This window comes from Brachyhypopomus gauderio, chromosome 2, assembly GCF_052324685.1.
Source record: "Brachyhypopomus gauderio isolate BG-103 chromosome 2, BGAUD_0.2, whole genome shotgun sequence".
In the NCBI taxonomy this organism is placed as follows: domain Eukaryota; kingdom Metazoa; phylum Chordata; class Actinopteri; order Gymnotiformes; family Hypopomidae; genus Brachyhypopomus; species Brachyhypopomus gauderio.
Window position 1 is genome coordinate 45,990,919 of NC_135212.1, and position 16,663 is coordinate 46,007,581.

General features: G+C 39.4%; 3 protein-coding genes across 6 annotated transcripts; 2 read left to right on the plus strand and 1 right to left on the minus strand.

Annotated features, from left to right (window-relative positions):
• The first annotated feature begins 47 nt into the window (after positions 1-47).
• Positions 48-11,961, plus strand: sgf29 (SAGA complex associated factor 29). 3 transcript variants are annotated; one of them, XM_076996965.1, is made up of 10 exons: positions 48-104; positions 9,131-9,210; positions 9,347-9,422; positions 9,559-9,631; positions 10,063-10,127; positions 10,237-10,366; positions 10,590-10,736; positions 10,934-10,969; positions 11,150-11,312; positions 11,564-11,961. In XM_076996965.1, the coding sequence occupies exons 2-10, from the start codon at positions 9,136-9,138 to the stop codon at positions 11,678-11,680; spliced, it is 882 nt and encodes a 293-aa protein (XP_076853080.1). In that variant the 5' UTR covers positions 48-104; positions 9,131-9,135; the 3' UTR covers positions 11,681-11,961. The 3 variants fall into 3 exon arrangements, with proteins under 3 accessions (XP_076853080.1, XP_076853078.1, XP_076853079.1); XM_076996963.1 differs by lacking the exon at positions 48-104 and adding an exon at positions 8,481-8,553 and having other exon boundaries at positions 9,130-9,210; XM_076996964.1 differs by lacking the exon at positions 48-104 and adding an exon at positions 8,494-8,870.
• On the minus strand, positions 4,913-5,915 carry nupr1b (nuclear protein 1b). 2 transcript variants are annotated; one of them, XM_076997513.1, is made up of 3 exons: positions 5,610-5,915; positions 5,398-5,531; positions 4,913-5,273 (listed from the first exon to the last, which is right to left on the minus strand). In XM_076997513.1, the coding sequence occupies exons 1-2, from the start codon at positions 5,704-5,706 to the stop codon at positions 5,404-5,406; spliced, it is 225 nt and encodes a 74-aa protein (XP_076853628.1). In that variant the 5' UTR covers positions 5,707-5,915; the 3' UTR covers positions 4,913-5,273; positions 5,398-5,403. The 2 variants fall into 2 exon arrangements, with proteins under 2 accessions (XP_076853628.1, XP_076853627.1); XM_076997512.1 differs by having other exon boundaries at positions 4,913-5,252; positions 5,610-5,910.
• A 447-nt stretch (positions 11,962-12,408) lies between the features above and the next one.
• On the plus strand, positions 12,409-15,824 carry nfatc2ip (nuclear factor of activated T cells 2 interacting protein). The gene is made up of 9 exons (XM_076996962.1): positions 12,409-12,560; positions 13,013-13,132; positions 13,473-13,527; positions 13,745-13,859; positions 13,969-14,052; positions 14,398-14,644; positions 14,947-15,091; positions 15,262-15,374; positions 15,520-15,824. Exons 1-9 carry the CDS (start codon positions 12,546-12,548, stop codon positions 15,679-15,681), a joined length of 1,056 nt encoding a protein of 351 aa, XP_076853077.1. The 5' UTR covers positions 12,409-12,545; the 3' UTR covers positions 15,682-15,824.
• Positions 15,825-16,663: the final 839 nt, after the last annotated feature.

The following is a 16,663-nucleotide window of genomic DNA, read 5'->3' on the forward strand; positions in this document are numbered from 1 at the left end:
TTAATTAGCATTTGTTCATTTAGCACGCCACGGGCGCGTGTCAAAAAGGTCACGCGCATCCTCAAACACTTGAGATACCGAGGCGCTTGATTGAAGAGACACAGGTATGTGTGTATTCCCTAGAGTTGGCAGCATTAGCAGGGTAATACAGGCAGCAGCTTTATGAATCGCCGTGGGTTTTGGCTTTGGGAGACTGTCCTTATTGCATGTTTTATATTTGATAACATTGTGCGGATATTACAGAGATCAGAATCAAATGTCTAATTTGGTAGATTACATGAAGAGTTAAAAGCAAAATAAATTATTGTATTAACACATAAACAACCGTGTTAGACTTTTGGAATATGGTTCACAGTTGGATTAAATGTGCTATTTTTTCCAAAGTTTTTCTGCTGATTTTAGCAGGGTGCGTGCAAGCACAGTTTATTCAGTTATTAAGGCCAACTTTGTGCAAACAATTTCAATCTGGCAGACTTCCTGGGTGGTGCCAGGAACCTCATCAAGTGGGTTGTACCTGCTTTCATCTCAGCTTGAAGTGGCAAAACTGAGTTACCAGACATACATTATAACAAATATGAAAACATTTAAAGTGAAGTTGTCTCATCCATTCACATTCAAGTCATTTTACTGGATTTCAGGAGCAATTCATGAATACAACCCACTTGATTTTGTTCAGTCTGAAAAACAACAGGGGATAGTCTTATAAAATCACATGTATGGTGATTATAAAATCACCATACATGCACTGGACATACAATGAATAGATAAGTCAAGGATAGGGAATAAGAGAACATTGTTGTAAAGAACATAGCAGACAGACGGGTATGACAGTGACACTGACAAAGACAGACATCAAAGACATGATGTACTGTCCCCTAAACTCTGACCAGAGTATCACCATGGAAATGAGAAAGCTAAGCCAGTTGTATTCTTCACTGTTTTGGACTTTCCTGGGTCCCTTTTTTAAGAAAAGCAGTTTTCCAGAGAGGAAAATAAAGAGTTTGGGGAGAGAAGGAAAAAGATGGACTGAGAGAAAGAGAACTGAACGAGAAGGAATGAAACGGAATGAGTCGAGCAAAGGTCTAAGAAAAATGAGCATTTAATCGGAACAAAATTAGACCTTGATTGTTATCATCTCAATTTATTAAGGCACATTAAGCATAATAAGGCTGAAGCTTATTATTACAATGCCAGCAGTCTCAGGCACTCTGCTAATTGTCAGTAGGGAGAGCGAGTCCTATAGCGTGTGAATGAAAACAGAGATGAGATAGGCAGGAGGCAGAAAGGAGGAAATAGGAGGACAGATAGAAGCGGGTAGGAACAGCAGGTGAGAAAGAGCCTTTGAAAACGAGATGGTCTGGTATGGAGAGACTAGGCCAATGAACCGGAGAAAAGGGGACTTGTAAACAGGACAGTGGAGTGGATGTAACAGGAGGAGTGAAACATTGAAAGCATTGAAAGCATTGACACGTCAGTGTTATGCAGTACAGGTCGGCAAAGGTCCAAGTGTCCTCGGGTTTTTGTTCCAACACTATACGGCATTAGCTAACTTCACTAATTAGAACCCTTTCTTTGACAAGGTGGAGAGTATGATGGTGAATTCAAGAGCTAGTGCAAGGAGATGGAACCAGTGTTGACACCATGGTCCTAAAGTACCAGCTGATCAACTCTGGGTTGCAGACACTGTGGGTTGGTTTCCACTGTATGAAAATCATGATTATATCAGTTCTCCTGGAAATCTAACTTCTTAATGGTTTCAGACACCATCCTGTTCCAATACAGCTCATTCTAGTATTCCGCATTTCATAGACATTTGTTTGAGGTATGAATTGTTGGTATTATGTGTATGGGCACTTTGAGCGGTTATAGCTTTCCCTGAGATCTCATTCTTGTGTAGAACAATAGAATAATGCTCAATCATTAAAATATCTCTTCAAATGATCCATTAGAGACCATGAGATTAGACGATACATCCGAGATCAAAACGTCATATAATCCTGAAGCTTTGGATCAGTATGAGGCTTCAGTTGGTGCTTGAGGTTGTCCACATCCATATGCCAGCGGTGATCTGCTGCCTGGAGCGGTGTGGCTCCATGCCCTCAGCAGATGTCCACCGTCACTGGAACCCCGTTCCTCCCATCCATGTGGTCCCTTCTTGGCTCCCTTTCCCATGGATGCACACCTGCACACCTGCACACCTGCACACCTGCCTGACCCTGTCAGGAGGCATCATCACACTGACATCTTACACACACACCTTGGGTTCACGCACGTGCACGGACACACACACACGCGTAAGAATTGTCTGTGCTCTCCATGGGCTCTTTAGGAATTTCCAAAGGCTAGTTGCTAAGCAACAAGAGGAGTTTCTCAAACCATCAGTAGAGAGAAAGGGACTGAGAGAGGAGAGAAACCCAAGGGGTTAGGAAGGACTGGGCAGACCCTGTGGAACTGAACAGCACAGGAGAACACATTATTTTGGACCCAGTTAAGCTCGTGGTTCATGTCTGATGTTTCATCTGATGACTGTATTGCATGTGCATGATATTTCAGATAGACCTCTCACCTCAACAATCTAATATAGTAGTCTACTTTGGACAGTCTCAAATATTATACCCTACTGTATCCTGTTGGGCAGGAAAAGAGGGCATTAAGATAATTATTGGGCAAGGAATCAGTATTCCAGCAAATGTAATTCCAAGGGAATCAGATGAATCAGACATGAAGTACACCTCAAGAGGCACTTGAAAACAGAAGTTCATATTTTCCACAGCAGCCACAGGAGTGTGTCTGCAAAATCAGATAATTTACAGGCATAAGTGTGTGTGTGTGTGTGTGTGTGTGTTTGTGTGCGTGCGTGTTTGTGTGCGTGCGTGTTTGTGTGCGTGTGTGTGTGTGTGTGTGTGTGCGTGTTTGTGTGCGTGCGTGTTTGTGTGCGTGCGTGTGTGTGTGTGTGTGTGTGTGTGTGTGTGTGTGCACGCGTGCGTGCGTGTGTGTGTGTGTGTGTGTGTGTGTGTGGGGTGAACTGAACACATGAAACTCAGGGAAAGAAAACAGTAAAGTATTAGAATATGAGGGGGTGTGTAAAATTACATAAATGGATTATGCAGTGTTACGGTACAAGTGGAATGTTAGACAAGGAGGAGAAATGTGTGATGTGACTCTTCCAATATCTGTGTGTGGGGGCTGGGGGGCTTGGCTATGCTCTTATAGAGTGGTATCAACTTGTGAAATTGCTCTTTTTGTCTTCTGAATGTTGCTTATAGACAATTAGTGATGGGATATAATGTTTTGCTTTTGTTGCAATCAAATATGCACACTATGACAATACAGAAGCCTTGTAATGAATGTTAATATTATTTATAAATAATCTAAAGGAATTGTTTCAGCACAATCTAAAAAGCCATATTGCTATTTATATTCAATCCATTCATTAAATTATTCATTAAATTATTATTACTTTCAGGAGCCCTCACTCTCTTAATCTATTGCAAATTATTGTACCATTTCTTTTACACATTTACAGTATTTTTTAAACGCCGTCGTTTCTTCCCATTTTTGCATAGCACCATACTTGATGAATTATGAGGTGCTGAATGCTAATGAAACGCTGCTGGTTATTTTCACAGTTGTGTTTCACTGATCAATGCTTTATAAACAAACAAGACCTTAATTGGTCTGAATTCATCGGTTTTTCAATTCCATGAACACTCTGCCCTGGGCAATTGTATGACAAGCAACATCAACTTTCTTAAGCTGATTTTAAATGCCAATACACACAGAGAGAAAGAACTGAGCCAAGAAAGGAAGGGGAAGCCAGAATGACAAAAGGAGAAGAAGTTCTTACTTGGCCACTCTAGGTCAGTAACAAAAGTCTGACTTTTATTGCTCTAATCTAAAGAGTTTCACTTCCTGGTGCAAAACCCTGAGCTCAAACATTTGCTTTACATACATCACTGCCCTAGTAAGTGTACTGGGTACTGTGTCTGCTTTAATAACTATGTGTCTAATTTTACCACGCCTGTCTCATTGACCATTTCACAATATAGACATTATGCAAATTTACTTGCATAATGTGAGCCGTTTGAATGCTTGTGAGTCTTGGTGAGTCTTTGCAAGTTATGCTTGAGTGTGCATTTATTATCTCTCTCTGTCCAATGTATAATGTTTCTAAAATTGTCACCTTTTAACTAAAGTACAGTTTCATAATGAGAAGATTAACTGACTTAAAGCTATAGGGTACACAGTCCATCCTAACTGATTTGTACTTCTTTGCATTAGTTTGGGATTATAGTCCAATCAATTTGCATACTGTGGTTTACTCTTGTGGGTTCCTGATTCAACATTTCAAGTCTACAGTACTGCCATCTCTTGGTAATTGTTGAAACCACAGTTTGAGAAGGATTCATGGGAGACACACAGCTATTTTCAACGATTAATAAGTGTCATAACATTGTCAGCCTGAAAGAGATCTTGATCTTGTTAATAATGAAGCAAACTGAATCAAACCTAACATTTTAACACTGTTTTGTTCTGTCACATAAACAAAACATAAAAAGAATAGAGCTGTGACATAAAATCCAAACCAGAAATAATAACAAGATGGAATATTTTTACGTCTGATGAAAGTGCAGTTCATAATGTGTTTACTGATCACCGTGCATGTAGCCACAGTTTCTGAATAAGAGAGCCGCAAAATCACATGGGCTCTATCTACAGTTACTGACTAATAATAGCTTGTTCCATTTGAATTAAGTACATGCATTTACTAAATGTGTAAAGTGAAAAAATGTTAAATACAGCCAGTGACTGTATCTTGGTTCATATAGTCTAAATTGAGCAGCACTTTGGGAGGTAGATGGGCGCAAGACATAAATGTAGCAACAACGACAAAAAAAAATACACTGGAGCATCAAGAATTTGAACATTTTATATTGTTCATTCAACATACAAAGACAGGTATAAAAACATAAAAGTACCACTGACGTCAACTATTACAGCACGTGCACGTCAGTTTCACCAGGGTTCACCTGAACAGGTGTGCAGCTCTGCATAGCACAGCAGACCGCACATGCCTCTGAAAACTCGAGCCTATATAAAACACTCGCTACGGGTTGGTCCCGTGGTCTCATATCCCAGCAGTCTTCTTCATAACTGGAGTGAACTTCGGAAGTCCCTCCTGTCTTCTTCTCTTTGAAATCCGTCGCCGAGGCGCCCTAGGTCGGTTGTCAGTTTAAGCCGTCCGAAGAAATCTGAAAACAGAGGCAAACGTTCTGGAAGTGATATACAGCCTTTAGGTATTATTGTGGAAGTGATATACAGCCTTTAGGTAACATTCACGCCAGTTGTTTACCCGTCATATAACCCGTATAGACTATAGATGCGTAAACGATTTACCTCATTTCATTCTTTGTTCTTCTTTTCGGAGTTCTTAAGTTTCTCGACGACTTTGCGCTCATGTCCTGCAGGACTGTGTTTGTTTGTGTTGCACTGAGCCTCTTTCTTCGTCCTTCCTTTGCGGCTAGCGCACTCTGCCGTTCACACCAATAAAGTACGTTACTAAAACACTTACCTCAGGAAAACAGGTCGTTAACGATCAAAAAACTTACCAACATAACGGTCTGTCAGGTTGTAGTATTCATATTGGTCATAGTAGCAGTTCTCAAATGTTGTGGGCTTAAGGTTTTTCACATCGACGTGACTCATTTTTGTGTTTTTAAAGCACTACACAAAAATCAAACAAGTTATAAACTGTACTTTAGTTTTCGAAATACTTCCGAGAGTATGACAGGTTAAACAAAACAACGCACAGACGATTTTAGCTCGGTCTACTGAAAATAAAGGCGATACTAGTGAAAGAGCTTGCTCCAAGTTCGCCGTGTCCTCCACGCTCCGTTGTTTACATGCGTTTCGCTCCTTTTAAAGAGGAGCTGCCCCTCCTCCGGTCCCTCTGGCCCCTCCTCCGGTCACTCTAGCCCCTCCTCCGGCCCCTTCTCCCCCCCCCCCCCCCTCCGGCCCCTCTGCTCCCGCCTCATAACATTGCACCACATTCCAGTTAATGTTTGACGGCCATGACAACAACCATGCAAAAATATGTACTTGTTTAGCTATTAACAACTTTATTTTACAGCGACTATTTATGCTGCGAGCCCAACTTGATCATTTACTTCATTTATGAAGTAATTCTATTGTATTCTATCCTTTAATCCCTTAATCCTTAAAATTGTTGCCGCTCTGCCCACAGCCATAACAGATTAGTTGTTTATGTTGCTGTCACGTGACCACACCTGTCCGTGCTCTCACACTTCCCACGTCCTGCAACAGTGTCTCAATAATCATTCCTCTTTTTACTCAGCATGCTAAACATAACATTCAATATGTTGAACATATATATTCAATACATATTTACATTGCTGTATTTACAATATATTGGAATTTCTTTAAATATCATGTTGATTTCTACATGTAATGAACAGGTACATTTAAAGTCTTTATTTTTCATGATACTCTTTTTGATGACACCTCAGGAAAAGAGGATTTTGTGTTCTGCAATAAGCAAAATCAAGTTCTTTGTGGTGTCTGGATAGAGTGCTGACGTGGCCTCCCGTAAGGAAGCTGTGTTTTGGGTCTGACTATGGCAATGGTTTGTGGCTGTGGTCTGGAATGTTCCAGAGTACGCAGCTTGGGTATGTTAACTCAACATTTATGGATGCGGTAAATACGTTCAGTACGTGACACAGAAACTCCTTGGCACAATTCCCATACTTCATTCATAATCAACATGGGAGAAGCCCATGAGAAGAACAACCTGTACTGCTTGTTAACAATCCTCACTCTGTCTTGCGGTGTAGCGCATGTAAACACACCACCGGGTAGTACAGCTGTTTGTGCATTGGAATCCGTTTTTTCTCTTTCCTCTCTTTTTATGTGAGCAATCTTTAAGCCTCTAGCAGGAATTTATAGCAAGCATACTTAAGTTCTGTTGAAATTCAGTACATCTTTGTATATATTCTTTATACATATTATTTCTTTAGTACTCTCTTGTTTACTCTTTTTCCTCCTTAATGAGAGGGAAAAAATTGTTTTTTTACACTTTCATTGTAATTGGTGTCACTGCAAATAGAACATTTGGTACAGTAAATATTAAGATTAGCTGAGTTAAACAATTCATAAATTTTTTGCTGTGAAAACATCTTTCTAGATCTCTCTCCCTCTCTTTCTCTCTATCTTTATCTGATTATCTATCTCCTGCTTTCAGTCTATGCCTCTCTCTCTCTCTCTCTCTCCCTCCCTCTCTCTTATTTGCTTATGCATTTATTCAGAGGTCAGATCAACCCTGTTTTTAGGTGACCCAGTTGAAAATTAACTTCACATTATCAAACTGTTTGCAGACGTTGGACTCTCACAATGTCAGATATTGCAGCTAGTCTAAACATAATCTAGTCAATGAAAAATGTAAATATAAAAATGAAAATGTGTGCATACCTTCTTCTTTCTCAAGCAAAAGTAAAATGCATTTTCAATTTTAAACTCTTTTGTGACATTATATATATATATATATATATATATATATATATATATATATATATATATATATATATATATATATATATATATGCTGTACAAAAAGTGAAAGAACACAACTTCTCCCAAAGGTTGTTCTAAGAGTTCTGAAATACAATTATACAAATTATAATTTTCCAAATTAAGGATTTTATGTAAAGCTTGGGCCAGTGGAAGCACACGCTGCAAACAAAGCCCATTTTTTTTTACAACTGGGTCTATAACACCGTTATTACTAATGTTGACGTGGCACTAAACATGGCTTAGTCTAAACAGTCAATAAGGCCTTGTGTGGTGGACTGTGGAAACAGATGTTAAAGATACATTGTTGTTCAATCACAAGCATCAGTAATAATGAGAAAACAAAGGTGTTTACACCTGTCAAAAATGTAACTTCAGGTGTGTATAAAATTAAAACTATATCATTTATAAATAAGGAAAATTAATTCTTTTTTTTTACTTCTAAAGTCATATATTTCAATTAAGCTAATGAAGGACCTCTGTCTGAAACGTCCTCAACTACAATTTTTATATGACTCTTGCCCTCTCTCTCTCTCTCTCTCTCTCTCTCTCGCTTTTACTCAGACTGAGGTTAGATCAACCATGTTTTGAGGTGACCGAGTTGAAAATTAACTGTACATTATTAAACTGATTACTGATCTAAAATGTAGCTTCAAATGTGTATAAAATAAAAATCTATTTTTCTTGATCTATAGAACACATTATTTTTTAAAGGCACATATTTCGATTATCCATTGCATACATTATATATATATATAGCCTATATATATTGCTTATATATTTATTTATTTATATAATGTAGTATATTCGTATATAGTAGATATAATGTATGTATAATGAACATGTAATTCAATATAAATCTACTTGACGCGTTTTCAAAACATGTCGTATTTAATGTCCCAACAAGGTTCCTGTACAAGGCCTAGCTAGCTAGTCATCCTACTCCAGCCGAAAACAAACCTAAAAGACAGGTAAGCGTGTTTATGAGTGCTAAACGGACGTTATTACTTAGTGCAATAGAAACGTACCGAATACGCATTTAAGCTTTACGCTTTTCAGGACTACCAATTTTGGCAGAGTACCTTTAGCTATGCTTTACCCGTGAAGCTAACGATAGCACACATATTGATGTGCTAGAGGTTGCTAGCTAGCTAATGCTCATTTAGCCGCAATGAAAACGCTTGTAGATAGTTGTGTTAAAGTAACGTGGACGTGTCGGCTCTGTGATGTGTGCTACATATACTGTACATGTAGAGACACAACCAGAGTATAAATCTCGTTACTAGGTGTAGGATGCAGTGAACTCTCAGATTGTGTTTATTGCCTGTTCAGCGTGCAGCTGCTGTGTTGTTATTTCATCATTGAGCAGTTACTCATTTGCTCACGTGTCTGAAATCTTTTGGGGGTTTTGCTGAAGGCTTGTGATTAGTTGGTTTAATTTAATTACAGCTGAATTATTTGTGTGATAAAGCATATTGAGGTGGGGGGGGGGGGGGGGGGTGTCACAATTCTATATTTAGATGCATATTTAGGTGTTCTTCTTCAGGTACGATGGCATTGGTCTCTACAGACACCAAAATTGCTGAACTGTTGACTGAGCTCCATCGGCTGATTAAGCAAACTCAGGTTTGTGTTCTTTATCCTGTTTTAAGTCCCATTTCGACTAAGGTTGGGGAATTGGGAATTCTTGTCATGCCTTAAATTGAACTGGTTCTCCAGCGGTTCTCTTGTTTTAACCGTGTTTTTTCTGTCCTATGTGAAGGAGGAGCGCTCACGCAGTGAACACAACCTGCTCAACATCCAGAAGACACACGAAAGGATGCAGACTGAAAACAAGAGTTAGTCAGCAACATTTATTAGTATCCATAATTTATATATATTTATATATATTAACCAAGGCTACTGCTACTGAAAATCTCAGGTCGATGGAAAAGTCACAAAGCACACTAATGTGTGAGGTGTCTCTCTTTCCAGCCTCTCCGTACTATCGGACGAAGCTCCGTGGACTGTACACGACAGCCAAAGCAGATGCAGAAGCCGAGTGCAGGTAACCAGCTAAGTGTTGCACATGGTCTGTCCTCATGTGCCTTTCAGTTTAAGTGAAAGTCGTTATATGGCTTCAGTCAACTACGAAAGATAAACAAGATAAGCTGAAAGTATTTATCTGAAGGGTAGAGTATGCAAAGACACATACGTACTGATATCAAAATTCCAGGTCAACAACATATACTTGTGTGTGTGTGTGTGTGTGTATCAGAACTATCAGTCATGCTTCATACTCATTAAAGAAATTAGTGTTGTAAATATATCTATGGTACAGATTGTTTTGTTTTGCAATAATAGAGCTCCATCTTGTGGTGTAACATTGAAAAGTTGGTTCTCTTGTCTACCTTCTGTATACGCAGATGTTGCTTCCTTAGATGATATAGTGAATCAGTGTCGATGTGAGATTTTAATATATGCATCTTTCTTCCACAGCATACTACGATATGCTCTTGACAAAATTGCAGAAATTAAATCCTTACTAGAGGAGAGACGTATCGGTGAGTGAGTGAGTGAGTGTGTGTGTGTGTGAGAGAGAGAGAGAGAGAGAGAGCAAGTAAGTAAGTCTACGGTAATGGCTGACTTGCAAATGTCCTTCATCTGTCTCAGCTGCCAAGATGGCTGGGGTGTACAATGACAGTGACCCACCCAGGAAAACCATGCGGAGAGGTGTACTAATGACCCTGCTTCAGCAGTCAGCCATGACGCTTCCTCTTTGGATCGGCAAGCCAGGCGAAAGGTAGGCCTCGCATTTAACCCATCTCCATCTCACTTTCCCTTTTCCGTCTCTTCCTAGCGGCTTTCCCTGGTTCCCCCTGTCCCAGGTCCTCCCCTGCTGTGTTTGTGTGTGTAATCCGGTCTCATGCTGAGCCTAGCCTGTGTTCGTGCTGTTTCCTAACAACGATGAGCACCGATGCCTTCAGACCACAGTGAAGTGTAACCCTGTTCCCGCTGTTGCTCAGCCCGCCCCCTCTGTGTGGAGCCATTCCTGCCAGCAGTGACTACGTGGCCAAGCAGGGGGATAAAGTGGCAGCTCGGGTGAAGGCCGTGGACGGAGATGAGCAGTGGATACTGGCCGAGGTGGTCAGCTACAGCCACTCCACCAACAAGTAATGTCTGCTAGCTAAACAGCATGTTACTGTGAATCCATTAATAGCGATGTAAACCATTAGAATGCAATAAATAAGCCACTATGAAGTTCTTATACGAGTCAGAGAAATGGTGAAGGTTTGGGAATGTGACCATTTCCAAACTGTTTCTGAGAGTTGGGCTAAGGACCTGGATTCACGTTTGTCCATTTTCTCAGGTATGAAGTGGATGACATCGACGAAGAAGGAAAAGAGTAAGTGTAGAGCTAGGATCTGGATTTTTCATTTAACATTTTTTAATTATCAGGATTTTTTCTCCTGTTTTTTGGTTCTTCATGTCTCCTCTTGATTGTCTGCCCTCCTGACTGTCTCTCCTCCTGACTGTCTCTCCTCCTGACCTTGGTCTTGGGTCTTGACCTCTTCACTGGCTTTAGGAGGCACACACTGAGTCGTAGAAGGATCATCCCATTGCCGCAGTGGAAGGCCAACCCTGAGACGGACCCAGAGGCCCTGTTCAGCAAAGACCAGCTGGTGCTGGCCCTCTACCCACAGACCACCTGCTTCTACAGAGCCCTGATTCATGCCCCCCCACACCGGGTGAGAGAGGGAAAGACACACAGAGGGTTATTAATTGTCATTAAGAGATGGTCAGACTCCTGCACCTTGTTAATATGTGCCAGTGTTTTGCTATGAAAAGCATTATTTCTTCTGTTGGTTAAATGACAAAGGTGCCAATGCCAATTGGCAGCATCAACACGATGTCGTGTTGGAGAGATATAGACAGATATTTCCAGGTTTAATAGGCCATACGATGCCTCATGTTTTAAGCAGTCCAACTTCAATTGCAGCCCCAGGACGACTATTCAGTGCTGTTTGAAGACACTTCCTACGCAGATGGATACTCGCCACCTCTCAACGTAGCCCAGAGATATGTTGTGGCTTGCAAAGAAAACAAAAAGAAATGAGGACATGGAGCAAGTGAATGAACGCCTCGTATCCGGACATTCCTGAGGAGGAATGTTGATTTAGCATCACCACTGTGATGGGCTTATTCACAGTTCACTCTCTATTTATATTTGCAAAAGACTTTTTCTATTAGGATAATATGAACAGTACATTACCCCAGTTTTTGTTTTTTTTTTTTTTACCAGGACTTCATCATTATACAATGCCTTGATTGACAGCAGGTTTGATCTGCAGTGTCAGGTCATGTATGTTTTTTTTTTTTTTTTGTATGTTCCTGTGTGGGTGAATTGTGTAAATGTAAAAATAAATACCTTCCAGGATTTGAGTGTATTTTTTGAGAGAGAGAGAGAGAGAGAGAGAGAGAGAGAGAGAGAGAGAGAAATATGGGTTTAATCTTAGGGACGTGATTTATAAAAAATTTGGGGGATCGGTCTGGGGGCGCTTCCTAATTAAGAACCCCCCTTCCCAAAATAGGTGGGGTTATTTTGGGAAAGGGGTGGTGGTGAAACATAAATGTATATCATTCATACCTGTAGTTATAACTATTACAATATATATTTCCCTGATGAAACGTTTACACCCCTGCCGATTGTCACTGTATTAATTTGTATAAGCCATTTTGTCAATACGATAGTATTTAAGCCAATTTATCACTTGTCATTGAAAATATTGTTATTTGGCGTATTTGAGAATTACTGAACTTGTAACCGTACTTTAAATATTATGAGGGTTGTGTTTTATAATGAATTTGTTGTTTATTGCTCTGGTCCTGTTTATGACGCAACTTCCGGTCCCGTTATAAAGTCCACGATTGGCTGGAAATGATGTTACGTTTCCATGTAGCAGTAATGAGCGCGGAGACGTATGATGACAGAAGTGGTAAGTTAGACAGCTAGGTTAAAGTCTCGACCTCACTTTATAGTGCATTATTAGCTATATTTTATTAGCCAAGCGATATCGCTACATTGTTTTTTTAATCCTAAAGTAATCATGTAGATCGATTGCTACACCACTATGAGCTAACAGTCTTCGGTAGCTAGTTAGCTGAGCTAGCAAGCGAGTGTTGTTTTAAACCATATTACATGTTTAGATGTCCGGCTAACAGTTGGAATAAGTTATTTAGATATTAAGTATTTATAGTATTTGCGTCCGTTGTATGTATCGAGGTTGCCTTCTGTTATTTAGAGATAATAATAATTGTGCTGGTTGATGTTGTACCCTTGAATTGTACAGAAATGCCCACAGTACATGTTGACTCGTACTGGTGTGACTCGCCTCACTTACACTCGTAGTGGCATCACACTGACACGAGATGTTCCCTGTCCAAGCAGGTATCAGACAGCGACAGTGATGGGGAGATCACAGGGACCAGACGGCCGAACCCGCCTCCGAAACGACGGTGTGTTGTTGATCCATCATCCATCACAGCCGTACCTATTTACTCTAGTAAGGTACAGTACTTTTTATTTTATAGTGGTTATACGTTGGCACCAAATAACGTCTCAGTCCTCCAGGTCTTTGATATCCTGAACACCTCGGTGGATTTCCTTTGTAACTTTCTTTTCATTTTGGTGACCTCTGTGCTGGGAATTGGTGTAGTTGTTTTCTTTGTCTATATGAACTGCATTTTTAGTAGTAAGTTAATATTGCTTGATGGTATTTGTTATGCGAAGTGACTGGCTTTATCTGAGGCACACTGGTATTGGCTTGGCTCCCTTGCTTGAAAGTAAACGATCGGGCAATCACGGTCGCTGTTAGGAACATGTAATGGATATTGCCATTTTATTTCAGGTAAACCGCTGTCTAAAATTGAAGCCAGTAGCCTTCAGGCAAGTGGGCGTAACAGGTATACCTCAACAGCTAATTTATCAGCACTTTCTTCATTTGAACACATCTTACACTTCATGTAATGCACTTTACATGAAAATAATATCACAGAGTAGTTTGGACCCTTCACAAGACATTACACTTTTCATGTGACTCAGGTTAAGTAATTATTCCATTTGAATATAGTTGTGCATGCATGAAAAACCCTCCTCTTCTATGTATGGTTTATTCTACAGAAGGAGATGAAGAGGAAGTCCCACTGTGGTCTTCGACTCCGCCCAAAAGTAAGACGGAGCCAATGACTGTTACTTTGAGCGACTCGGAGGAGGAGCCAGAACAAAAACAACCTCAGTGAGTTTCAGTAAAAATAAGTGATAACCAGTCTACAAGCACAAAATTAATAAAGTAATAAAGGGTGTTTTACTGAAGGAAGGGCTAAACACACTGGTCTTTTTCTTAGAGAGGACATCAAATCCCCCTCTCCACCCCCACCTCCTTGTAATCCAGCTTTCACACAAACACACCGGGCAAAAAAAAAAATAAGGTAAGTGAAAGTTGTGAACGTAGTAATTTAACTTAAAATGTACAACAAAATAATTATATAGTTTATATATATATATATATATATATATATAATTTATATTAATTATTTATTTGTCAGTCAATGCTAAAATCCTAAATATGGCAGAGGAGAAAAAATGTACTTCTAAATATGCAAGTCACCAGCCAAAACCATCTTAAATAATTTTGTATACTAGATAAGCAAAAAAAATTGCTACTATACAGTATGATTTAGTTTACCAATACAGAAGTTAGTCTGCCGAACAGAAACGTTCCTAGCCTTTTTCTTTTAACAAAAAAAAGAAAGAAATTCTGTTTTTTCCATCAGAGAGATCAACAAAAAGCTGAATGCAATTGGTTCTCTCATGTGTCCGTCACCTGAAAGACCAGAAGATATTCCGCAGTATAGTGACCACTCCTCCTCCACAAGTGACTATGATGATGATGACGACATTATTATAATTTCCTCTAAAGATAAAAACAAAAAGCCTCTGGCCAAACCCAGAGAAAAGGTCCGAAAAATTTCACTGAAATTTCGCTGGCGAACAGATGTGTACAAAATCCCAGTGCTTTCGGTAAGGTAGACATTCCTTTTATGTTGACACTCTAAATTCAGTCCCTGTAGGCAGCACATGACATAATGACACATGAGATTTGCATAGACATAGAATTTTGCTATCTCGTGTCATCAGAAAATGGACAAATATATCTGTATTATTCTAGATGGTGTTTTGAGGTCAGTTTTATTGTAAACATCTACTAGAACTGCTGAAGAGGATAGAAACTGGTGTATAAAACATATCTGTGCTAAATTCAGGAGGAGAAATGGAAGTTGTAACACAGACATTTTAATGTCTTTTTAAAAATATTTTTGCAGACAGATCCTTTGATTAAGGCCGTGGATCAATTATCTATCAAACTTAAAGTCCCCTCCTCTCAAATAATGTTACTCCGCAAAGACACAGAGCTTCCTCTACACTCCACGGCAATAGAGTTAAATCTGGGCATTGCTGACATCATAGGTAAGTGGGGTCGGAAATGAAGAATCTTTATTGTATCTGATATTAGGATTCATCATTATTATTATGGACAGTGCTTGAACACAGTGGATACCTGCGTTGCAGTCCATTAAACCCTTGGAATGTTTTACCTCTTCTCTCCTTATTGTTTGTGCTGTATCTTCTGTATCTAGACTGTGTTGTGATAACGGAGGACAAGGATGAGGAAAGCAAGGGCGGTGATGTCATCACCGTGCGACTCCAAGGCAAAGACAAAGGATCTGCACAGGAATATGCCTTACATAAGGTTCGCATAAGGTTTACATTTGTCTTCATTTGTTTTAGTACAAGATTATCTCTGGGGCATTCTGTTGTCCTCTTTAGTTTAAATACTAAAGATGTACATCGATCCTTGTATTTATTCATTCTTATTCAAGTCCTTCTTTCCACAGGACGCTCCTCTGGGTTCTGTCCTGTCTCAGTATACGTCCAGTCTCCCAGTCACCGCTAAACGAAAGGTTGTTTTTCTATTTGATGGCTCAAAAGTGTCACATGTTCAGACTCCATCACAGCTGGATATGGAAGATGGTGATGTCATTGAGGTCTGGACCTGACATCTGTAAATAACAGCTATTTTGTACAATTCAATACCCAAGAATGGAGAGGTTTTATAGATTTGAAGGCATGTATGTAGTACGCCAGTTTTCACTTTTATTTTGAATTTATTTGAATAATAAAAAAAACTTTTTCATTCAAAGCATGTGTATGTTTGCATAGGAATTTGCAATTTCTTGAAAAAATTTGATTATATCCATAGATTATATCCATCAGAGTTCACAAATATCAATGTGAATTTATTAAGCCGTCAAGTGTTCCGTACCTGGTGTCAGGAAAGAGTCATAAAATGTATTAAAGGAGACAGCTATTTAAATACAGAAGATGTGTTGTAAAACAGCTGGTTAATACAGATATATAGTATTACTGGGTAAGGAGGTACAGTAGAGACAGTTAGGATGTGTGGGCAGGGAAAAGTACATGATAAGCAGGGATACAGGCGTAAAAGACATTCTAGCTGAGGGACAGACATAATAGAATTATCAGAATGTTCAAATTAAGGGTCACAAACAGTACAATCATAAATCCCCTTACATTTAGTAAAGCTAGACTTAGATTAGCATAGAGATCAGTGCTAAACAGTTAGTGTTGAAAGCTTTACCAAATTGTGATTAACTCAATTGGTCAACGCGTGATTAAGTGATTTGTCCTCGTCACGCTGCTGTCAACAACTCTAAAAGAAATTGCGATTTGCACCCTCCTGTCCAATATTGATTACAATGTCTTAAAATGAGATTCATCTTTATTTTAGTTTTATTTTATGCCAGTTTCCAGACCTAGATTAAGCCTAAACCTAGTAAAAAAAAGGATTACACTTTTGCACTGCATATAATATGCGACGCTTAATCCCTGCTCGAGGAAGTATTAGGAACAGTTTTTTTTTGTCGTTTTGTTTTGCTCCGACCGCTATTCTGAAGTGCTGTTCTTTGCATCATGCGCTTCTACTGCGTCGTGTTTTTTGGCTCATCATTGCTGATAACA